Source organism: Pseudophryne corroboree, chromosome 11 (assembly GCF_028390025.1).
Source record: "Pseudophryne corroboree isolate aPseCor3 chromosome 11, aPseCor3.hap2, whole genome shotgun sequence".
Classification (NCBI taxonomy): domain Eukaryota; kingdom Metazoa; phylum Chordata; class Amphibia; order Anura; family Myobatrachidae; genus Pseudophryne; species Pseudophryne corroboree.
Window position 1 is genome coordinate 288,843,355 of NC_086454.1, and position 25,487 is coordinate 288,868,841.

General features: G+C 47.4%; 1 protein-coding gene across 5 annotated transcripts in view; it reads left to right on the forward strand.

Moving 5' to 3' along the window:
- PDCD2L (programmed cell death 2 like) overlaps nucleotides 1-25,487 on the forward strand; it is an 82,665-nt gene that overhangs the window by 32,721 nt on the left and 24,457 nt on the right. For 4 of the 5 annotated variants that reach the window (XR_010189491.1, XR_010189490.1, XM_063945428.1 and 1 more), the window contains exons 3-7: nucleotides 7,457-7,644; nucleotides 8,980-9,143; nucleotides 12,318-12,387; nucleotides 12,469-12,794; nucleotides 18,034-18,147. Coding sequence is in view for 3 of the 5 variants with exons in the window: in XM_063945428.1 (XP_063801498.1) it covers nucleotides 7,537-7,644; nucleotides 8,980-9,143; nucleotides 12,318-12,387; nucleotides 12,469-12,794; nucleotides 18,034-18,147 (782 nt within the window). In the remaining 2 variants the exon portion in view is untranslated. The remainder of the gene's footprint in view (nucleotides 1-7,456; nucleotides 7,645-8,979; nucleotides 9,144-12,317; nucleotides 12,388-12,468; nucleotides 12,795-18,033; nucleotides 18,148-25,487) is intronic. The other variant, XM_063945430.1, reaches the window with a different exon arrangement.

The following is a 25,487-nucleotide window of genomic DNA, read 5'->3' on the forward strand; positions in this document are numbered from 1 at the left end:
CCCAACTGCTAACAAATTTGATGCTGCAATCAACTCGGAATTACCCCCTTAGTGCTCTGTCCTGGTGCTCACCTTTCCTGGTCTTTCACTCAGACAGGGCAGTTCTCCGCACTAGCACCGTTTTCCTACCCAAAGTGGTTTCAAGTTTACACATCAATCAGGAGATGGTGGTTCTGGCATTATCAACTGCTTCTCCTGAGGAGGCTTCCTTGGACGTCGTTCGAGCTCTCCGAATCTATGTGGACAAAACCAAGGATATTCAACGTTTGGACTACCTGTTCGTCTTGTTAGACTCCCATAAACGGGGTTGGCCAGCATCCAAACAAACCTTAGCTAGATGGCTTCGGTTAACGATTCCCCATGCCTATTTGGCGGTGAAGCTTCCTACCCCTTCGGGGGTGAACGCTCATGCCACACAGACTGTGGGAGCTTCCTGGGGGGCCTTGGCTGAGCAGCTTTGTAAAGCGACCACGTGGTCCTCTGCCCCGAATTTCATTAAATTCTATGCATTTGACACCTTCGCGTCTGACGCAGCCTTTGGGTCGAAGGGTCTTTGGCGCAGTCCAGGAGTGGACGAAGAAAGAAAATAGGAGATATGTCTTACCTTGTTAAATTCTTGTTCTTCGAGTCCATAGGGGGGGCACAGGACGCCCTCCCTGACGCACCTGTCCTGCAGGATGGGATTCCTGTGTAGGTGGTGTGCGGCCAACCTTCTTCAGTGGTCTTGTGTGTGTGTGTGTGTGTGTGTGTGTGTGTGTGTGTGTGTGTGTGTGTGTGTGTCTGTGTCTGTATTCGGGTACTGTTCTTCCTCTTTCTGCCGCTCCTGCCTTAGGCTTGCTACCAAAACTGGCGGGCCTGGTGGCAGGGTGTAGGGGACAAGGAGGCGAAGACTGCTGGGTACTTTTGAGTAACCCTTTTAGTGCCTGCCTGCTCCCGGCCAGCCTATACCCAGCGTTAGCACTCCTGTGCTCCCTTTGGACTCGAAGAAAAGGATTTAACAAGGTAAGACATAAATCCTGTTTCTCTGACGTCCTAGTGGATGCTGGGTACTCCGTAAGGACCATGGGGAATAGACTGGCTCCGCAGGAGACTGGGCACTCTAAAAGAAAGATTAGGTACTATCTGGTGTGCACTGGCTCCTCCCTCTATGCCCCTCCTCCAGACCTCAGTTAGAATCTGTGCCCGGCCCGAGCTGGTTGCACACTAGGGGCTCTCCTGAGCTTCTAGAAAAAGAAAGTATTTGTTAGGTTTTTTTATTTTCAGTGAGATCTGCTGGCAACAGACTCACTGCTATGAGGGACTGAGGGGAGAGAAGCGAACCTACCTGTTTGCAGCTAGCTTGGGGTTCTAAGGCTACTGGACACCATTAGCTCCAGAGGGATCGAACACAGGGCCCGACCTCGATCGTCCGGTCCCGGAGCCGCGCCGCCGTCTCCCTTGCAGAGCCAGAAGTCGGAAGAGAATCCTGAAAATCGGCGGCTGAAGACTTCGGTCTTCATTAAGGTAGCGCACAGCACTGCAGCTGTGCGCCATTGCTCCCTATGCACACCACACACTCCGGTCACTGATGAGTGCAGGGCGCTGGGGGGGGGCGCCCTGGGTAGCAATTAGAGTACCTTACAAGGTTAATTGACACATAATACAGCTTTTAAGCTGTATATGTGCATAATCCCCCGCCATTATACAGATAAAAAAGCGGGAGAAGTCCGCCGAGAAGGGGGCGGGGCTATCTTCCTCAGCACACCGGCGCCATTTTCTCTTCACAGCTCCGCTGGAAGACAGCTCCACAGGCTCTCCCCTGTAGTTTCCAGGCATCAAGGGTAAAAAAGAGAGGGGGGGCACTAAATTTAGGCGCAAACTATATATAAAAGCAGCTATAGGGAAAATCGCTTTTGTTAGTGTAAATCCCTGATTATATAGCGCTGTGGTGTGTGCTGGCATACTCTCTCTCTCTGTCTCCCCAAAGGACTTTGTGGGGTCCTGTCCTCAGCATTCCCTGTGTGTGTGCGGTGTGTCGGTACGGCTGTGTCGACATGTTTGATGAGGAGGGTTACGTAGAGGCGGAGCAGGAGCCGATAAGTGTGATGTCGCCCCCTGCGGGGCCGACACCGGAGTGGATGGATATGTGGAAGGTTTTAACCAACCGTGTCAACTCCTTACATAAAAGGTTTGACGACGTGACAGCCATGGGACAGTCGGCATCTCAGCCCGCACCTGCCCAGGCTTCTCAGAGGCCATCAGGGGCTCAAAAACGCCCACTGACTCAGATGGCAGACACAGATGTCGACACGGAGTCTGACTCCAGTGTTGACGAGGATGAGATAAATGTACAGTCCACAAGGGCCATCCGATGTATGATTACGGCTATGAAAGATGTTTTACACATTGCTGACATAAACCCGGTTACCACAAAAAAAGAGTATTATGTTTGGGGAGAAAAAGCAGCCAGTGACTTTTCCCCCATCTGATGAGTTGAATGAACTGTGTGAAGAAGCGTGGTGTTCCCCTGATAAGAAACTAGTAATTTCTAAGAGGTTACTGACGGCGTACCCTTTCCCGCCAACGGATAGGTTACGCTGGGAGACATCCCCTAGGATGGACAAGGCGCTCACACGCTTATCAAAAAAGGTGGCACTGCCGTCTCAGGATACGGCCGCCTTAAAGGAGCCTGCAGATAGAAAGCAGGAGGCTATCCTGAAGTCTGTGTATACACACTCAGGTACTATACTGAGACCTGCTATTGCTTCAGCATGGATGTGTAGTGCTGCAGCAGCATGGTCTGATTCCCTGTCTGATAACATTAATTCCCTTGACAGAGATACTATTTTGCTAACTATAGAGCATATTAAAGACGTCGTCTTATATATGAGAGATGCACAGAGGGACATTTGCCGGCTGGCATCTAGAATTAATGCAAGGTCCATTTCTGCCAGGAGAGTATTATGGACTCGGCAGTGGACAGGTGATGCTGATTCTAAAAGGCACATGGAAGTTTTGCCTTATAAGGGTGAGGAACTGTGTGGGGACGGTCTCTCGGACCTCGTGTCCACAGCAACAGCTGGGAAGTCGACTTTTTTACCTCAGGTTCCCTCACAGCCTAAGAAAGCACCGTATTATCAAGTACAGTCCTTTCGGCCTCAGAAAGGCAAGCGGGTAAGAGTCGCGTCCTTTCTGCCCAGAGGCAGGGGTAGAGGGAAAAAGCTGCACCAGACAGCCAGTTCCCAGGAACAAATATCCTCCCCTGCTTCCACTAAGTCCACCGCATGACGCTGGGGCTCCACAGGTGGAGCCAGGTGCGGTGGGGGCCCGTCTCCGGAACTTCAGCGACCAGTGGGTTCGCTCGCGGGTGGATCTCTGGGTTCTACAGGTATCTCAGGGATACAAGATGGAGTTTGAGACGTCTCCCCCTCGCCGTTACCTCAAATCAGCCTTGCCTGCTACTCCCAAGGAAAGGGAGGTAGTACTGGCGGCAATTCACAAGCTGTACCTCCAGCAGGTGATAATCAAAGTTCCTCTCCTTCCACAGTGACGAGGTTACTATTCCACAATGTTTGTGATACCGAAACCAGACGGTTCGGTGAGACCCATTCTAAATTTGAAATCCTTGAACACTTATATAAGGAAGTTCAAGTTAAAAATAGAATCGCTCAGGGCGGTTATTGCAAGCCTGGAAGAGGGGTATTTTATGGTGTCACTGGACATCATGGAGGCTTACCTAAATGTCCCCATTTACCCACCTCACCAGGAGTACCTCAAGGTTGTGGTACAGAATTGCCATTACCAATTCCAGACGTTGCCGTTTGGTCTGTCCACGGCACCTAAGGTGTGTACCAGGGTAATGGCCGAAATGATGATACTCCTTCGAAAGACGGGAGTTATAATTATCCCGTACTTGGACGATCTCCTTATAAAGGCGAGGTCCAAGGAGCAGTTGTTGATCGGTGAGCACTATCTCAGGAAGTGTTACAACGGCACGGCTGGATTCTGAATATCCCAAAGTCGCAGCTGATTCCTACAACACGTCTGCTGATATTGGGCATGTTTCTGGACACAGAACAGAAGAAGGTGTTTCTCCCGGAGGAGAAGGCCAAGGAGTTGTCATCTCTGGTCAGAGACCTCCTGAAACCAAAACAGGTGTCGGTGCATCATTGCACGCAAGTCCTGGGAAAGATGGTAGCTTCTTACGAAGCAATTCCCTTCGGCAGGTTCCATGCAAGGAACTTTCAGTGGGACCTGTTAGTCAAGTGAGGATCGCATCTTCAGATGCATCGGCTGATCACCCTGTCCTCGAGGGCCAGGGTGTCTCTGCTGTGGTAGCTGCAGAGTGCTCATCTTCTCGAGGGCCGCAGATTCGGCATTCAGGACTGGGTCCTGGTGACCACGGATGCAAGCCTCCGAGGTTGGGGAGCAGTCACTCAGGGAAGAAACTTCCAAGGACAATGGTCGAGTCAGGAGACTTCCCTACACACAAATATTCTGGACCTAGGGGCCATTTACAATGCCCTAAGTTAAGCAGAACCCCTGCTTCAAAACCAGCTGGTGCTGATTCAGTCAGACAACATCACGGCTGTCGCCCATGTAAACCGACAAGGCGGCACAAGAAGCAGGATGGCGTTGGCAGAAGCCACAAGGATTCTCCGATGGGCGGAGAATCTCGTCCTAACACTGTCAGCAGTGTTCATTCCGGGTGTGGAAAACTAGGAAGCAGACTTCCTCAGCAGGCACGACCTCCACCCGGGAGTGTGGGGACTTCATTCAGAAGTCTTCACGCAGATTGTAGACCGTTGGGAACATCCACAGGTGGACATGATGGCGTCCCGCCTCAACAAAAAGCTAAAAAAGTATTGCGCCAGGTCAAGAGACCCTCAGGCGATAGCTGTGGACGCACTAGTGTCACCGTGGGTGTACCAGTCGGTTTATGTGTTCCCTCCTCTTCCTCTCATACCCAAGGTACGGAGGATAGTAAGTAAGAAAGGAGTAAGAACTATATACGTAGTTCCGGATGGGCCAAGAAGAACTTGGTACCCAGATCTACAAGAAATGATCTCTGAGGACCGATGGCCTCTGTCTCTCAGACAGGACCTGTTACTGCAGGGGCCCTGTCTGTTCCAAGACTTACCGCGGCTGCGTTTGAAGGCTTGGCGGTTGAACGTCGGATCCTAACGGAAAAGGGCGTTCCAGATGAAGTGATTCCTACGCTGTTAAAGGCTAGGAAAGACGGTGCCTGAAGTTCAGACGTTGTTAAGGGAGTGCTGCATATTCAGCCCCTTTTTTGTGCCTCCAGTGGCACCTTGGGATATCAACGTAGTGTTGGATTTCCTAAAATCACATTGTTTTGAGCCACTTCAGACCGTGGAGTTGAAGTATCTCACGTGAAAAGTGGTCATGCTTTTGGCCCTGGCTTCGGCTAGGCGTGTGTCAGAATGGGCGGCTTTGTCACGTAAAAGCCCTTATCTGATCTTCCATATGGACAGGGCAGAATTGAGGACTCGTACCCAATTTCTCCTTAAGGTGGTATCAGCGTTTCTTTTGAACCAACCTATTGTGGTGCCTGCGGCTACTCGGGACTTGGAGGATTCCAAGTTGCTGGACGTAGTCCGGGCCCTGAAAATCTATGTTTCCAGGACGGCTAGAGTCAGAAAAACTGACTCGCTGTTTATCCTGCATGCACCCAACAAGCTGGGTGCTCCTGCTTCTAAGCAGACTATTGCTCGCTGGATCTGTAGCACGATTCAACTTGCACATTCTGCGGCTGGACTGCCGCATCCTAAATCAAAACATCCTAAAGCAAAACACAGCTGCCAGGCTGTTAACCAACCAGCCCCGTTCCAGCCACATAACACCCATCCTCTACTCCCTTCACTGGCTGCCTGTAAGATGGCGAATCCTCTTCAAGATTGGCTTACTGAGTTTCAAAGCATTACATGACCAAGGCCCAAGGTACCTGAAACAGCTTCTGATCCCATACTGCCCCACTCGATTACTGCGATCTGTAGATGAAGGACTTTTAGCAGTACCTAGAATCTACCGTAATTCATCTGGGGGTCGAGCTTTTAGTCATGCGGCTCCGACTCTATGGAACTCACTTCCCAGCACAGTGCGAGAGGCCCCAACTATAGAATCCTTCAAAAGTAGACTCAAGACTTTCCTGTTTACTCAAGCATTTCCATAGTGTCTCTTTTAGTATCTTCATGCTTCTGTATTTTATGAAAAATGTACTTCATTATTTTTCTGTACTATATTATGCTGTGTATCTGTTAAGCGCCTTGAGTCCTATTGGAGAAAGAGCGCTATATAAATAAAATTATTATTATTATTATTATAAATCAGTTAAAGCCCATTCCACGAGGAAGGGGGCTCTTCTTGGGCGGCTGCCCAAGGGGTCTCGGCATTACAACTTTGCCGAGCTGCTACCTGGTCGGGGTCAAACACGTTTGCAAAATTCTACAAGTTTGATACCCTGGCTGAGGAGGACCTAGAGTTTGCTCATGCGGGCCTGCAGAGTCATCCGCACTCTCCCGCCCGTTTGGGAGCTTTGGTATAATCCCCATGGTCCGTACGGAGTACCCAGCATCCACTAGGACGTCAGAGAAAATAAGAATTTACTCACCGGTAATTCTATTTCTCGTAGTCCGTAGTGGATGCTGGGAGCCCGTCCCAAGTGCGGATTTTCTGCAATACTTGTATATAGTTATTGCTTAACTAAAGGGTTATTGTTATGAGCCATCTGTTCAGTGAGGCTCAGTTGTTGTTCATACTGTTAACTGGGTATAGGTATCACAAGTTGTACGGTGTGATTGGTGTGGCTGGTATGAGTCTTACCCTGGATTCCAAATCCTTTCCTTGTAGTGTCAGCTCTTCCGGGCACAGTTTCCCTAACTGAGGTCTGGAGGAGGGGCATAGAGGGAGGAGCCAGTGCACACCAGATAGTACCTAATCTCTCTTTTAGAGTGCCCAGTCTCCTGCGGAGCCCGTCTATTCCTCATGGTCCTTACGGAGTACCCAGCATCCACTACGGACTACGAGAAATAGAATTACCGGTGAGTAAATTCTTATTTTTTCCAATTGCACCCATTAGTTTAGCCATGTAATGTGCACTATAGGGGACATCAATTGAATATTGCCCCCTGCGATCTCCTGTCACTTTAGACAGGAGATCAGGGGCAATAACAATTGAATTTCCCCCATTGTATTGCCTATACCAAACACAAGTGCCATCACCTGACTGCCTGAAAAAAAAATCACACAATGGGACATACACTACAAAAACAATTACACATCGAGACACATACAGTATACTGCATATCTCAGTGTAACCTTACAGTGCAACTGAAACCAATTCAGTATTTAATTAGGGTCATCCAAATGCAGCATGGTATTGTCATTTCTGTAAATTATGTTAATGACACTTAAAACTTTTTGATGAACCCCAATAATTGGCTTTTCCCCCCCACAGCATAGCATTGTTTTCCGAGTAATGAAACACAGGTGTACCCATTTTCCTGGCTAGTGTGCCTCCTGCCCTTCCCTGAGGTGATGGCGCTGGCTCCTTCCCTTGGACAGCGGGTGCTGCTGGGATTTAAAGATGCAGCACTAGAAGACAAAGGTTCATCGTGGGATGTCAGCAAGATAGGGGGTCTGCCGGTGAGATCGGAGGGCTTTGTCTCTGTCAGAGTTGTTTAATTATAATAAACGTACCTAGAATCCTATTTATGGCAGAATCATGGGAAATCAGAATCTTGACATTCCAGGGCTTATGTAATAGCCTGCTAGCTGCAAGTACAGGGGGCATTCTGATAAGTTTGCTTATATTTCTAAATCTGCAATGATTTAAATTACAAAAACAGTAAAAATGTAAATAAAATAAGAGGTGAAATAGCGTCCTTGCCTGCTCTCTCTGCCCTCAACCACGGAACACCAGAGGGCAGTCTGTTTCAGCGGTGTGTCTTCATAAGGGCAGGGCACGGCGCTCTGCTGAAACAGCCTAGCAGGAACACTATAGGCCAGTGGTTCTCAAACTGTGTGCCTTGGAACGCTTGCAGGGGTGACTCGTGTTTGTGGTCCAAGACCAATTCAATTTATTTATGGTCAGTGTAATAGGCAAAACCAGTTCTAGTGGCTGCCAATCATAAAATAGTTGAAAAAACCCCAGACGTGAATCCTGTCCCTCACCTCATAATTAAACCCAGGGATGACATATACACGCAACTGACTTAATTTAATAATTTTTCTAAATTTGTTAATAAAACTTTTGGCCTAGGGGTGCCGTGAAAATAATTCTGATACTCTAGGGTGCCGTGGTTCAAAAAAGTTTGGGAACCACTGCTATAGGCTGTAGTTAAAAAGTGAAAGTAATCCCTTTAAGTAGAAATAAATTATTGAAAAAATGTTATTTATTTTTTGTGAAGGTTCATTAATATCATTGATAGGCAGACATGTTCAAAGTTATGATCATCTCTTGCCCCAAAGCATTTAACCGAAGAAATAAAGTTCAGCAGCTTTCTGCCACAAATAGCCTGTCATTGTAGCTTGTATGGTAATATGGAGCCCAACTTGTCTAATTGAAATTCAACTCTAGTGGAATGTAGAGGAATTGCATGATGTCACTTTCTATTGGTTGAATATGCACATCATGCATATATGGTGTCATTGGCTAAATGGAACAGATAATTCTTGGGGTCATGTCAAGGTGTATGTCCTATTTGGCCTCAATGTGTGCTGGTATATATATGTGCAAGTTTTCTAATTAAACCAAAACATTTTGGGAGCCCTATAAATATAACTTTATAAATAATAAATATATAAGAATATTATGCAGATGTAAAAAGAATTGGGGAGAGATTGGATTCTAGCTGTCCTTTTATAGACTATAGTAGATCAGTAAGTAGAATCTGATAGGATGATATGGCAACTTCTTATTTGATAAATTTCCCCCTTAAGGACAATAACCATTACCAATTAATGATGTTTCTTTTGCAGGATGCCCCACCACACGTGACCCTTCTCTTTCCATCATGTCCTCTGTGTTCTTCAGTCCTGTGTCACGTTGTGCAAGTGTACTGCCCCTTAGAGGGTTCGCAGTACCACCGTGTCATCCACGTATTTGCATGCAGTAAGAAGCCGTGCTGGGGGAAACATGAGAGGTAACTCATTAGTAACACTATAGTCCTATAGATAACGACTAAACCTACAGTGCACTGGTTCATAAAAGGAACTCCTGGTACGGGATCAGTACTAAATGCCGCCGGTCGGAATCCCGGCGGTCGAAATACCGACGCCGGAATCCCGACCACACAATCCCGACAGGGGTGGTGAGCGTAACGAAGCCCCTTGCGGGCTCGCTTCGCTCGCCACGCTGCGGGCACGGTGCCTCGCTACGCTCGGCACACTATTATATTCTCCCTCTATGGGTGTCGTGGACACCCACGGAGGGAGAATATGTCGGGATTGTGGCGGTCGGGATTCCGGCGTCTGTATTTCGACCGCCGGGATTCCGTCCGGCGGCATCCTGACCGCATCCCCCTGGTACTAGGCTGGTTTGCCTCTCCTTCAGTATTCATATTTTTAGCAGCTGCTTGTAAACTGTTCCATTGCAGTGTACTTAGGGGACAGAACAATAAAGTTACATATGTGAAAATTACAGCGTAGAGATCACATAGAGAAAGCAAAGGAGGACATATTTTGCAAGGGTTTACAATTTAGAAGGGCTATGAGTGGGCACCAAAGGGAGAAGACTGGAGAGTACGGGAGAGCAGAGGGGACGGTAGGCTACAAGTAAACAATGGGTTTTAAGGAGACTTCTGAAGGCCTGGTGGCTGGATAAGCGTCTGATCAAGTGTAGGAGAGCGCTGCAGAGATCAGCAGTGGCCTTACAGAAATCCTGAGGAGGAGTGTGGTTAGTGCCTGAGCAGGGAAGAGAGGAGGCAGCAGTCATTGGCCGAGTGAGGGAGTGTGTGAGGAAACAAGGCAGGAGAGAGAGAGATACAAGCTCTTAGAGGTGGCATTAGAGACTAAAGGATGGAGTGGAGTCAAATGCTGCTGTGAAGTCATGGAGTACAAAAGTATAGTAATGATCCTTGGATTTCTCATTGAGGCGGTAATAACCTTTTAGGATGTTATAACCTTTGAGTGATCTGAAAGATGGATCGTAGTGGGTCTACGAGAGAGTGATAGCCAAGGTGGTTAAACAAAGCATCCCACACAAGGAGCGTGAAGGTGTAGGGAAGGATAGAGATGAGGCGACAATTACAGCTGGAGGTAGGTTCTAAGGTTTTCAAGTAGGTGGCAGTGGGTAAGGTGCAGCTGACATGTTCTCTGTAATGTTTCCACTTTACATTATGCTGTACGCTGCAGCAGCCAATCTGATTTCAGTGTTGTGTAGACAGCATTGTGAGGAGAGGAGTGACGGGAGTTATACGGGACATCATATATTCATTGACACTGACTGGGCTGGAACTAGGTACAGAAATGTTGGCATTGCACATCATTAGCTGTGGGTGAAGTGTGGTTCATGTAGCACGTCTGTGAGAAAATACTGCAAGGTGGGTGTAGATACAAAATTGTTCATTATTTAACTTTTTGAAAGGGCTCGTACATGTATAATACAGCCCATCATCCCTACCAATGACAACCAAGCAGTCATCATTGCTAGGCATGTATTGTACAGATACTACCACCATCCACTCATTAACTTGCTCATACATGCTGCAGTTTGGCTAATTATAGCTAAGAGCATGTTAATCGCCATGTGCGTTGGTGCAAAATTACTGGTGGTGCCACCAGATATCAAAAGGGAAATATGGTAAATATGGCTGGAGTGGGATCATTGCTGAATGTCTACCTTTCATATTTGCCCATATACATCTGTGTGCATTACTAGATCTTACCAAGATCCGGCCGCCAGACTGCCATGCTGTGGGTGACTATTCAGTATATGCACAGCCAGCTTTGTGTTACGCTGGTTACACGCATGAGCGATTTGGCGATCTTGTGATGTGATGATACGTTGCCCATGTACACACTTCGAGATCCACCATACAACTGCACTGTATATTGTTACAGTATCCATGTTGGCGATCCACCTCATATGTCACATCATCCTATCTACAGTAGCATCAGATGAGAAGATCACACAATGAATTTGGAGTACGCATTATACAGTGATTATTGCGATCCATCACTGATTGTAAGATTGGCCAGGATATTGTAAAGTGGGCCTGATTCAGAGAGTGACCGCAGTGTAGCGTTTATATAGGGTTACTCCGTAGGTCGAATAGTGACCGATGTGCTTTCAATGTCTGCATCTTCGTACACAAGCAGCAGATCCGAGACACCTCAGTGGGTGTCTCAATAGAAATCCTAGTGCCTGAGACATTTGCATATTGTCACACAGCAACTACGTACTAAATTGCAGCTGCATACATCTGAGTAGGGCCCAATGTGTACCCAGCTGTGTCCAGCTTTACACTAAAGGGCTCCATACACTACAACGATATGTCTGAGGCTGATGTCCGATGTAATTTCGCTTGAACTTCCCCGGGACCTTCCCGGGAGTGATTCCATACGATTTGGTACTTTTGTGCTATTTTTGCATAAGATATATCGCATACGATTGATTGAAGCCGCTATACATCGCATGCAATATATCATACGGCATACAATTGTACCATGAGATATATCTGATGGGCTGGATAGAGGGCTACGGGGGCTGGGAGTGTCCTGAGAATGCCAGTTAAACTTCCGTGACACATCGCATGCGATATATCACATGCACAAAAAACACACTTTTTTTTATCTTCATCCGATTCCATCCAATTCCGATATCATTAGTGCAGCACCAATGACCTAGGGGGATCCTATCCGACACCCACGGGGACGCGTATCAGATTGGATACGATCTAAAACATACGATTGTACACAATTTCATACAATATATCAGACTGATATATCGGAATTGTATGAAATCATGTAAAATCGTCCTAGTGTATGGGGCCCTAAAGATGACCAATCATTGCCACCCAAATGTTGCAGAGAATGTTGCTTCATCATAGAAATACCCATAATTGTCGGCCATGTGCTCCAGTGACGCTATAACCGGGAAGTCCGTATGGGTGCAGCCCCATACACCTAGATCGAGTGTATGCTAAGCCCTGCACAGGGTACAGTATGTCACCTTTCTGCTTTCTTTAAATAGTTTATTTGTCTCCAAAGCTGCAGTATAATTAACATGCATGAAAACTGGAACACAGCGGTAATTTCAGTAATGTCCTTAGGTATATTTAGCTATAACATTTCTCTTTTCTCTGTTATGACTGCAGCTGGGTGGCATTACGATCCCAGGGCCTTGAGGAACATAAGCCACAGATCACACAGTCCGTGTCACAGCAGGTACTTCATCAGACCTTCATCTATACTGTATATACATAAAGACATTACCTTACTCAATGATTGCCCATGTTCTCTGTGCAGGAAAACAAGATGTCTGCTGCTGATTGGTGTGATGATGCTAATAACTGGGGGTTTGATAGTGATGAACCTCTCACAACACCCGCAGTGACACATACCACAAGTTGCCCTTCAGTGCCCCTGCAGACAGATTGGACATCACAGCTCCAGAACCTCTCACTCATGGACCCATCAGAGCCAGTACCGGCTTATGACTCTGTATTTCAATCTTATTATCTGGCAGTGGCAGAGGAGGAAGAATGTGAGTGGGACACGGACCTGGATCACGCTCAGCGTCTTCTTCGGGAGTACGAGCAGCGAGAGGCAGCCATAATGGAGCATGTGGATAGGTGAGGTGACAAGCAGTGGTTGGTGGTGTTTTACACTTGGTTTGGCTTCAGTTTGTCTCTTTAACAAGTAATTGTTATCGGTAATGTCATTCCAGACTTACTGTTGAAATCAGACACTACAGATGTAGCCACCTTTATCTTGACCGATTCTCCGCCTAGACGGATGTTTAGTCACGCTAAGGCGATAGCTTAGCTTGCTGAGTTTAATCACAGGCAGGCGCGTTGAGGCGATTCTAGATACTCAGCATGCATTACACATCTCCACCACTGGGTGGCTAATGCTCCACTAATCCAGTACTTTCGATCGTATAGCGGCGGATTGATCTACAGCTCTGGCAAATGGTCAGTGACGACTGTAATGTTAATACATGGTGACCAACGGTCAGACGGTGAGAGTTCTCAATATAAATAAATAGTTTATACAGACACAAACGAACCTGTTAAAACACTTGTGTATGCGGATGCAAGATTGTGTATGGAGACGCAACTAATTGTGTAAAAGGAAGTATGTACAATGCATAAACACCGTGCTTTTGAAATACATGTACAGTATGAGCGTCCGAGTTTCTGTGACATTCACTTTATATTATAATTTTTTTTCTTTGTTATACATTCAATGGAAGGGTGCACACAGGTTTCACATAAATCTTGTCTTGTAACCTGATCGGAACTCCCTACCTGTCTACTGCATGAACTGTGCAGGCTCCCAGGGGGGAAGGGGAAAGTGGGATGGGGGTATGGCGAGGCAGTGGAAAATACAGTGTTCAAATAACGGGCCAATGCTGAAGGAGCGTCAGAATCCTCTAGCTAAAATACACAGGGTCGATAGGGATAAGAGAGGTCTATGCACATAACGATACACCAGACCCCATCGCATCACAAAGTGACAAAATGTCCGAGGCACGAACAGCTAATTAGTACCCTAATAGAACATACTGTACAGAGATACTAAGTACGGTGATTTGGCATCCAGGAACTTGGGGAGGAGCTTTTATCGCTCTCCATTATACATAGAAAGATTAAACTTGCCACTGTACGTTACAAGCTATTCGTGCTAATTAGTACACTAGTAGAACATACTGTACAGAGATACTAAGGACGGTAATTTGGCACCCAGGAACTTAGGGAGGAGTTTTTATCTCTCTCCATTATACTTAGAAAGATTACAATGGAGAGAGATTAGAGCTCCTCCCTAAGTTCGTGGATGCCAAATCACTGTACTTAGTATCTCTGTACAGTATGTTCTACTAGTGTACTAATTAGCACGAACAGCTTGTAATGTACAGTGGCAAGTGTAATTTTTCTAGGTATAATGGAGAGAGACAAAAACTCCTCCCTATGTTCCTGGATGTCAAATTACCATGCTTAGCATTTCTGTACAGTATTTCCTATCTAGCCAGAAACCCTGCATCCTGTGCAAGCTAGGCGGACAACTGGAGGGGACCCGATACACGGTTGCTTCCCGTTTCCCTTGCCAGTGTCACATAAGCTAGTGGTTGGTCTGCCCCGAAAGCCAAGAGTCTCTTTTGTATGGTACCAGTCCTGAGTCTCTGGGACACCCAGAACCAGAGATATCAGTACGCAAAGTGGACCCATTTTCCCATAGACTATAATGGGACCGTTAATTCAGACCCACCATGGATTCCGACGCTTGCCATGAGCCTTGTGGGGGTCACAGAAACTTGGGGTTGGTACCGTCCGGTAGCTAATTGTCTCCCCTTCCATACCAACCTAGCGATGAAGGCTCCCACCTCCCACGCTGAGAGCCCCAGGTTTGAGTCCCAAAGTGCCAACCTTTTTTTTTTTTTTTTTTTATGTTCCTGTGACATTCATTTTGTTATACATTCAATGAAAGGGTGCACACAGGTTTCACATAAATCAAAGTAAATCTGCAGCAGCGATTCATTCCGCTATATACAAATACACAGCGGTAATGAATATAAATTAGTGTATTCCGACGCAACTAACTGATCAACACAGTACTGTAGATCGTCTGCATTTGTGTATTGTACCTGACCTGAACTCCCTCCCTGTCCACTGCATGACCAGTACTTTTGAAATACAAGTATTAGCGTCCGAGTCCCCTAAGACATAAACCAACACCAATGGGAAGGAAGTGCCAACCTTTTTTTTAATGTGTTCCTGTAACATTCACTTTATTATTATTATTTTTTCTTTGTTATACATTCATAAATCAGAGTGGGCGGGGGATTTTCCTACATACAGTAGTATACTGTTGCACATGTCTTGTAACCTGATCGGAACTCCCTCCCTGTCTACTGCATGTACTTTGCAGGTTCCCAGGGGGGAAGGGGAAAGTGGGATAGGGGTAGGGCGAGGCAGTGGAAAATACCGTGTCCAAAGAAAAGGCATAATCAAAACCATGGGGAACTTTGCGGTGTATCGTTATGTGCATAGACATCGCTTATCCCTATCACCCCAGTGTATTTTAGCTAGGGGATTCTGACGCTACTTCGGCATTGCCCCGTAGCCTGCAAAACCTATGCCGTTGCTCGCTCCATAGCTGAGTGCTGTGTGAGGTGAAGTTGACCATGTTGGTGGTCGCAAAATTCTGTTAAATCTGGCACCAACCTCAAATCTTCTGTAAGAGCCACACTTTCTGGTTACTGTTGGAATTGATGCCTCAGTTTGGATTAATTTACTTGTAGTTTTTGGGTTTTAGAACATATCACTAACAGTCTAATAACCACCCACCTCCATGCAACCACAATTTTACATTACAATCATGTCACATGTACAAATGTTCTATTAAGTTGACGAGTTCCTCTGTGTACAACCAGGGTGACCAGCACGTACTGTACAAAAGGCTTTTAAAACCGCTCTGTTACACTTAATTCAGTAATGGTGTATTTCTCATGTTGCGCTAAGAACGTCACAATGAGCAACCTCACAAATCCATAATGAATAATAATTCCATAATTAATAATAATTCAAATGGTGGTGGCATTAAAGAATGGACAAGACAACAAACATGTGCACAAACAACATTCGCACAAAGCAAAAGGCTGGTAAGTATAGTGGGGAGTGGGTGGTACAGTAGGTCTACAGTGCATGCAAGAAAGATGCACCCTCTAAGCCTAATCATTTGCTTTAACAAACAGAATACTCTTCTTTACTGGCATAGCAAGGCCTGAGCTGACTAGCAGCAACCATACCCATGACACAATAGCTAACATCTCCAAAACACCTAAATAAAGCCTCATCAAAAATGGTCAAATTGACAGAACCCAGGAGAACCATCAAACAGATATAGGGCCTAATTCAGACCTGATCACAAAAGCAAAATCATTCACTAATGGGCAAAACCATGGGCCTAATTCAGATCTGATCGCAGCAGCACAATTGTTAGCCAATGGGCAAAACCATGTGCACTGCAGGGGAAGCAGATGTAACATGTGCAGAAAGAGTTAGATTTGGGTGGGGTGTGTTCAAACTGAAATCTAAACTGCAGTGTAAAAATAAAGCAGCCAGTATTTACCCTGCACAGAAACATAATAAACCCACCCAAATCTAACTCTCCCTGCACATACCTTATCTGCACTGCACATGGTTTTGCCCATTAGCTAACAAATTTGCTGCTGCAATCAGGTCTGAATTAGGCCCCATGTGCACTGCAGGTGGGGCAGATATAATGTGCAGAGACTTGGATTTGGGTGGATTATATTGTTTCTGTGCAGGGTAAATACTGGCTGCTTTTATTTTTACACTGCAATTTAGATTTCAGTTTGAACACACCACACCCAAATCTAACTCTCTCTGCACATGTTATATCTGCCCCACCTGCGGTGCATATGGTTTTGCCCATTAGAGAAAAAGTTTGCGATTGCGATCAGGTCTGAATTAGGCCCATAATTGGACATCCCTAAAATGAGTGCTCCTATTGACTCCATGACCTCCATCAGCTTATCTTTCAATGAGTTAAATTTACTAAGATGGGAGTTCTAATTAAGATGGGATGTTGCTCATAGCAACCAATCAGATTCCAGGTATTATCTTCTAGAAGGTGCTAGATAAATGAGAACTAAAATATGATTGGTTGCTATGGGCAACATCCCATCTTAAATAGACCTCCCATCCTAGTAAATTTACTCCAATGAATGCCAACGTATACCATGAAAACCCTACCACTGACTGCACCTGCTGTAATTAAATACAATCATCAGCCATGGGGATTTTAGAAGGCCATAAAACAAAGGAATGGTCCAAAATCCACTTCCAATTCTATAAAACACAAGTCTGAACCACAGGAAAAGTAGAAAAAAAGCATCTAAAGCCGCCGCAATAATACAATCCTTCAGCACAAAGACATAGATGGGGAGGTGGGTGGTGAATTGAAGAGTAGGTAACCTGATTCCCCTCCCCTGTGGTATATTAAATAATGTCATTACATATTTAATTGTTAGGCCAATTAGAATTCAGGGGAATAAACAAGATGCCTCATATACCTCCACAGTATGTCAGCAAGCAGTGAAGCCTCTGGTAAACTGTGAAGGACAAGACGCCAATACATGTGGGCAAATATAGCGACCTGCCACTGCCCCAGAGATTGATTCTCCACATCAGAAATACTCGTGGAAGCTGGTGAAGTGGTGGCTCCTATACGAAATGCGTGAGCCTAAAACTGACAGGGAAAGGCAGCGTTTGAAGACCTGACAAAACTGGAATAGTATGTAGTAACGAGACCCGTCCATAAGCATTAACTAAGCCCCCTTTTACCTCGCTCTAATTTGCAAAAAAGCTTATGCCAAAGGACCCCAGACAAGTCTTACTATCAGAGCATGGACAAAGGGAAAACCAGTGCCCCTTACCAGCATGGTTCGTATTGGAACGCTGCAAGTGACACACAACACCGGGTTGAACTGAAACCTCTAAAACAAAATGAGTCAACTTGGCATGTTTAGATTCTGCAGCCAGCTCACTTTCGTGGAAGGTTTGGATTCAGAATCCGCTTTATTGGCCAAGTGTACTCTCAATTACTCATAATTAAAGTAACACTGTTACATCAGTTTAACAAATGGGGTAAAAGCAAAATATTGATTGGACACCAATGATTGACAGGGGAAGGTGCAGTCTGGACCAACCCTTCAACACTCTTTGCATTCTGTTTTGCCTATTCATGCAGTCGCGTCAAAACCCCAACCGACACCACTAAAGCATTAGCAGCTGCTAATTTCTTTTTTTGCCGTGAATTTCTTTGAGTGTTTTTGTTTTCTTGCAGCTTGGCGGGTAAAGGAGAGGGGGAGAAGTATGAGAAGTGTGACTTGCAGATCTGCAACCTGGTGTTCCACAAGTTCTTGAAGAAAATCTCATTATGCCGACAGCAAATCCTCAGGTTATTAAGCCCATGCCATCCAAAAAGCCTAACACCGGTTTCTCTAGCATCCATAAGGAATATTGGGGAGACTTAGAATGATGGGGTATAGACTGGGTCCAAAGGAGCCGGTGCACTTTAAATTTCCTCAACTGGGTGTGCTGGCTCCTCCCCTCTATGCCCCCTCCCACAGGCAGTTTAGAAAAAAGTGCCCTCAGGAGAGGACGCACACTCTGGGAGCTCCAGAGAGTTTTCTTCAATTTCTTTTAAAACTATTTTCGGTATGCTGTTTGGGCAACAGCATACCTGCACCGTGGGAGTTAGAGGGGGGATGGTCACCGGTCTTGCAAGGTGTCAGAGCCGCTTCCCCGCTGCAGGACCACCGCCCTGAGAGGTTGTGACCGCAAAGGCGCAGTGCAACAATCGCCGCACACCCCTAAAAGTAGCCTGAAGGTGACGACAGTGGTGAGTACAATCCCGGGGGCCCCGTTAGGGGGGGTCCCCAGGTTCAAGGTGCGGCTGACACGCAGGGGAGGCATACGGGACCCTCCTGGGGGGGACCCACTATAGCGCTCTGTGTACACTGGCTAGCGGTTGCTTAAACTAGCACTAGTGTGACGTTTTAAACTGTTTGAGGGAGGAGTCAAGACCCTTCCTGGCCAGGTGCCATTAAAAATATGATGTCTGATATGTCATCTCAGCTCACTGCAAATGCTCAAAAAACACCGTAATTGCAGCAAGCTGTTGCAGATCTGGCTGCAAGGGCTGACCACCCCCCCCCCCCCCTCCCTAATTCAGGTCCACAAAAACATAGGTTACCTGCATTACTCTCTGATTAAGATGAGTAAATACTGGAGGAGGGGGAGGAACTGGAACCTGATGCTGGGGATTCCCCTTCTACACAGGGTAATGAACCCCTCATTTTGGCTATAAGGGATGTGTTAAAACTCCCTCTAGAGGACGCTGCGTCACAGCAGTCGTTTTTCTTTACACAGAACAAGCCCAGTGTCGCTTTCCCTGATTCTGCAGAGTTAGATGACTTGCTTAAGTTAGCCTGGAAAAATCCAGACAAAAAATACCAAGTGTCAAAACCGTTTTTGCACACTTTCCCACTTGCTCCTGAAGGCAGAAAATTCTGGGAAGAACTCTTGGCTGTGGACGTATCAGTCTCTCGCCTTTCCAAAAAGGCGTTACTGCCAGCCCTGGGCTCCTTCGCTATGAAGGACCCCAGGGATAGGAAGATAGAGACTACACTGAAGTCTCTCTACACAGCAGCGGGTCTGTTTCGAAGGCCGGCCATAGCGGGTTGCTGGATGACTCATGTCATTCATTCCTGGGCTACTCCGATTCAGAAGGGCATATTGGGGGGATATGCCCCTGGTCACTACAGTGACTCTTCTGAAGCACATTCAGGACACTGCACGCTTCCTGTGTGACTCTTTCAAGGAGATAGGAAATATTAATGTTCGAACCACTGCTATGGCAGTTTCAGCACGCAGGGCCTTGTGGTTGCGTCAGTGGATAGCAGACGCAGAATCCAAGAGCAGTGTAGAATCTCTCTCCCCTTTTTTTCAGGGGAATGGCTCTTGGGGTAGAATTGGATACGTGGATTTCTAAAGTTACTGCGGGGAAATCCACGTTTCTCCCATCTGGAGCCCCGCCGGCTAGACGTTCCTACCTGGGGCCGTCTACCCAGTCCTTTCGGTCTAACAGGTTTAGCTCTAAGGCCAGAGGTGCCTCCAACTTGGCTAGCGGCACCAGAGATAAGACAAGAAAACCAGCAATTGCCAGTTCTCAGGGGAGCACCGGTACAGCTTCCACTAAGTCCTCAGTATGATGGTGCCCACTCACCCCGAGGGGATCTTGAGGTGGGAGCTTGGCTGCGTCACTTCAGCCGCATCTGTGAAGGTTCCTGCCAGTATACTTGGGTCAGTGACCTCATTTCTCAGGCCTACAAGCTGGAGTTCGACAGTGCTCATCCTCAACGATTTTTAAAATCCAACTTACCAGCTTCGGAGGATACGCGTGTTACGCTACAACAGGCCATCCTAAAATAGGTCCAATCTCAAGTCATTGTTCCAGTGCCACTGCAACAACAGGGAAAGGGTTACTACTCCAACCTGTTCGTGGTTCTGAAACCGGGCTGTTTGGTAAGGCCCATTTTTAATCTAAAATCCTTGAACCCTTACCTAAAGGTTTTCAAGTTCAAGATGGAATCCTTGTGAGCAGTGATTGCAGGCCTGGAAGAAAGGGAGTTCATAGTCTCCCTGGATATAAAAGACTCCTATCTCCATATCCATATCTGGCCTCCTCATCAGGCCTACCTCAGGTTTGCCCTGCTGAACGATCACTATCCGTTCCAGGCGATACCCTTCGGCCTGTCCATGGCTCTGAGGGTGTTCACGAAGGTGATGGCGGAGATGATGTTCCAACTCCGGATCCAGGGGGTCAGTGTTGTCCCTTACCTGGATGATCTCTTGATAAAGGAAGATCCAGGGAGATTGTATTGCTCTATATAGATCGCACTATCCTGCTTCTGTCACACCATGGGTGGATCCTCAATTTGCAGAAGTCCCACCTGGAGCCTATTCGGAGGCTTCTGTTCCTGGGAATGTTGCTGGATACTGTGTCCCAAAAAGTGTTCCTCTCAGAGGACAAGGCGAGGACACTTCAGGAAATGGTCCACATGGTTCTCCGGCCTACTCTGGTATCCATCCATCTTTGTATACGGTTGTTGGGGAAAATGGTTGCCTCATACGAGGTGATCCAGTATGGAAGGTTCCATGCCAGGACTTTCCAGTTGGATCTCCTGAGCAAGTGGTCCGGATCACATCTTCAGATGCACCCAATGATTCGGCTGTCACCTCAGGACAGAATTTCTCTCCTGTGGTGGCTGCAGTCCTCCAACCTACTGGAAGGCCAAAGTTTTGGGATTCAGGATTGGACCCTCCTCACGACGGAGGCGAGGATGGGGAGCTGTCACCCAGGGGGTTCAGTTCCAGGGCAGGTGGTCGGCCCACGAAGCCCTCCTTCCAATCAACATTCTGGAACTTTGGGCAAAGTACAATGCTCTGCTTCAGGCCTCTCCTCTGCTCAGGGATCACGCAATCCAGGTACAGTTGGACAATGCCACAGCGGTGGTGTACATCAATCAACAAGGAAGGCTGAAAAGCAGGGCCTGCATGCGAGAGGTGTCCAGGATACTCCTCTGGGCAGAAAGAAGTGCAAGAGCACTGTCCGCAGTCTTCATTCCGGGAGTGGACAACTGGGAAGCAGACTTCCTGAGTCGTCACGATCTCCACCCGGGAGAGTGGGGGCTTCACCATCGGGTGTTTCAGCAGATCATCGACCGGTGGGGTTGCCCACAAATAGATATGATGGCTTCTCGTCTCAACAAGAATCTTCATTGGTATTGCTCACGAACCAGGGACCCTCAGGCGAGTGCAGTAGATACCCTGACATCGCCGTGGCCTTACCGGCTGGTCTACCTGTTACGATTGCTCCCAAGGGTGCTCAAGCGAATCAGGAATCAAGGAGTCCGAGGCCAATCCAGGGCAATCATAATTGCCTGGAGGGCTTGGTATGCAGATCTTCTGGACATGTCCGTCGAAGACCCTTGGCCTCTGCCACTGAGAAGAGATCTTCAACAAGGACCGTTCGTCTACCCGGACTTACAGCGGCTTCGTTTGACTGCATGCAAGTTGAGCGGAACATCCTAGCTCACAAGGGCCTTTCCAAAAAGGTTATTGCTACCATGGGTCAGGCCAGGAAGCCTGTGACGTCAAAACCCTATCTAATCTAGAGGAGATATGTCTCTTGGTGCAAGGAATGCAAATATCTGCCTGCGGAGCTCCACTCGGGACGTTTCCTCCATTTCCTGCAGGCTGGTGTGGATAAGAGCTTACTCTGGGTTCCATTAAGGTCCGGATTTCAGCCCTCCATTTTCTTCCAGAAGAAATTGGCAGTATTGCTTGAAGTTCAGACCTTCTTGCAAGGGGTGCTACACATACAACCTCCTTTTGTGCCACCCACTGTACCCTGGTATTTGAATATAGTGTTGGAATTCCTACCGCCCTTCTTGGTTTGAACTTCTGACAGTAGACGGCACACTTGACGGTAGAAGACAAATACCTCACATGGAAGACTGTGATGTTGTTGGCCCTGGCTTCTGCTAAGCATGTCTCAAAATTGGTGGCCTTATCGTGTAAAAGCCCTTACTTGGTCTTTTATGAGGACAGCGCGGAGCTCAGGACTAGGCAGCAGTTCCTGCAGAAGGTTGTCTCTGCGTTCCACTTGAATCAACCTATTATGGTTCCGTCAAGTTCTGGCACCTCTGCTCCTCCGGAGGCATTGGATGCTGTGCGAGCCTTGAAGATGTATGTCAAGCGACCGTCTCGGATCAGAAAGACGGATTCCTTGTTCGTGCTCTATGATGCGCAGAAAAAGGGTTGCCCTGCTTCAAAGCAGTCCATTGCTCGTTGGCCTTAGACTTACTATCCAACAGGCCTATGTGTCGACAGCCTTACCTGTTCCTAAGTCTCTGAAGGCCAACTCTACAAGATTGGTGGGCTCTTCCTGGGCGGCTGCCCATGGAGTCTCGGCCTTGCAACTATGCCAAGCTGCTACCTTGTCGGGGAAGAACACTTTTGTGAAGTTCTACAAGTTTGATACCCTGGCTAAAGAGGATACCCAGTTTGGGCAAGCGGTGCTGCAGAAGTCTCCGCACGTTCCTGCCCATTCTGGAAGCTTTGGGACGTCCCCATTGTACTGAGTCTCCCCAATATCCCTTATGGATGCTAGAGTAAATAGGATTTTAATTACCTACTGGTAAATCCTTTTCTCGTAGTCCATAAGGGATATTGGGCGCCCGCCTCAGTGCGTTGACTTTTCTGCAGGTTCTCTTTCTATGGTTATCTGTTCAGCTGTTGCTGTTTGTTGTTGCCAGCCTTTGCTAGTTGTATGTTAGTGGTGTGTAAATCTCACAACTCATTGGGGGTAACTCAGAGTTGATCGCAGCAGCAAATTTGTTAGCAGTTGAGCAAAACCATGTGCACTGCAGGTGTGGCAGATACAACATTTGCAGAGAGAGCTAGATTTGGGTGGGTTATTTTTATTCTGTGCAGGGTAAATAATGGCTGCTTTATTTCTCTGACGTCCTAGTGGATGCTGGGGACTCCGTAAGGACCATGGGGAATAGACGGGCTCCGCAGGAGACTGGGCACTCTAAAGAAAGATTTAGGACTATCTGGTGTGCACTGGCTCCTCCCCCTATGACCCTCCTCCAAGCCTCAGTTAGATTTCTGTGCCCGGCTGAGCTGGATGCACACTAGGGGTTTTCCTGAGCTCCTAGGAAGAAAGTGTTTGTTAGGTTTTTTATTTTCAGTGAGACCTGCTGGCAACAGGCTCACTGCATCGAGGGACTAAGGGGAGAAGAAGCGAACCTACCTAAGTGGTGGTAGCTTGGGCTTCTTAGGCTACTGGACACCATTAGCTCCAGAGGGATCGAACACAGGACCCGACCTCGTCGTCCGTTCCCGGAGCCGCGCCGCCGTCCCCCTTACAGAGCCAGAAGCAAGAAGGTGGTCCGGAAAATCGGCGGCTGAAGACTTCTGTCTTCTCCAAGGTAGCGCACAGCACTGCAGCTGTGCGCCATTGCTCCTCATGCACACCACACACTTCGGTCACTGATGGGTGCAGGGCGCTGGGGGGGGGGCGCCCTGAGCAGCAATACTGACACCTTGGCTGGCAAACTGGCACCATATATAGCCCCAGAGGCTATATAGGTGCTTTTTAACCCCTGCCAGAATCCATAAAAATGCGGGAGAAAGTCAGCGAAAAAGGGGCGGAGCTATCTCCTTCAGCACACTGGCGCCATTTTTCCCTCACAGCTCCGTTGGAGGGAAGCTCCCTGGCTCTCCCCTGCAGTCAATACTACAGAAAGGGTTAAAAAGAGAGGGGGGGCACAATTTAGGCGCAGTATACAATATATATAGGCAGTTATAAGGGAAAACACTCTTATATGTGATATCCCTGTGATATATAGCGCCCTGGTGTGTGCTGGCATACTCTCCCTCTGTCTCCCCAAAGGGCTTTGTGGGGTCCTGTCCTCTGTCAGAGCATTCCCTGTGTGTGTGCTGTGTGTCGGTGCGGCTGTGTCGACATGTATGAGGAGGATAATGATGTGGAGGCGGAGCGAATGCCTGTAAATGTGATGTCACCCCCTGCGGGATCGACACCGGTGTGGTTGGACTTATGGAAGGATTACGTGAAAGTGTCAACTCCTTACACAAAAGGTCGACGACACAGAACAGCCGGCTACTCAGCTTGTGCCTGTTCCAGCGTCTCAAATGTCATGGGGGGCTCTAAAAACGCCCGCTACCTCAGATGGCAGAAACAGATGTCGACACGGATACCGACTCCAGTGTCGACGACGATGAGACTAGTGTACTCTCCAAATAGGTCCACCCGTTACATGATTGAGGCAATGAAAAATGTATTACACATTTATGATAATACCCCAGGTACCACATAAAAGGGTATTATGTTTGGTGAGAGAAAACTACCAGTAGTTTTTCCTGCATCTGAGAAATTAAATGAGGTGTGTGAGGAAGCGTGGTCTTCCCTCGGTAAGAAATTGATAATTTCTAAACGGTAATTGGCAGCGTACCCTTTCCCGCCAGAGGATAGGTCACGTTGGGAAACACCCCATAGGGTAGATACAGCGCTTACACACTTATCAGAAAAGGTGGCACTACCGTCTCCGGATACGGCCGCCCTGAAGGAACCTGCTGATAAAAAGCAGGGGGTTACCCTGAAAGATATAGTCACACACTGGGGCATTATATTGCGACCAGCCATTGCTTCGGCATGGATGTGCAGTGCTCCCGCTGCGTGGTCAGATTCCCTGTCGGAAAATTACTATGGATAGGGACAATATTTTGCTGACAATAGAGCATATAAAAGACGTGGTCTTATACATGCGTGATGCACAGAGGGATATTTGCCGGCTGGCATCAAAAATAAGCGCTAGGTCCATTGCCGCCAGACGGGGGTTATGGACTCGGCAATGGTCAGGCGATGCCGACTCGAATCGGCACATGGAAGTTTTGCCCTATAAGGGGGTAAAACTGTTTGGGGATGGTCTTTCAGACCTCGTTTCCACAGCAACTGCTGGGAAATCGACCTTTTTGCCACCAGCTACCCCACAACAAAAGAAAGCACCGTATCATCAAGTACAGTCCTTTCGGCCCCAGAAAAGCAAGAGGGCTAGAGGCTCATCCTTTCTGCCGAGAGGCAAAGGTAGAGGAAAAAGCTGCAGCACACAGCTAGTTCCCAAGAGCAGAAGTCCTCCCTGCGTCCAG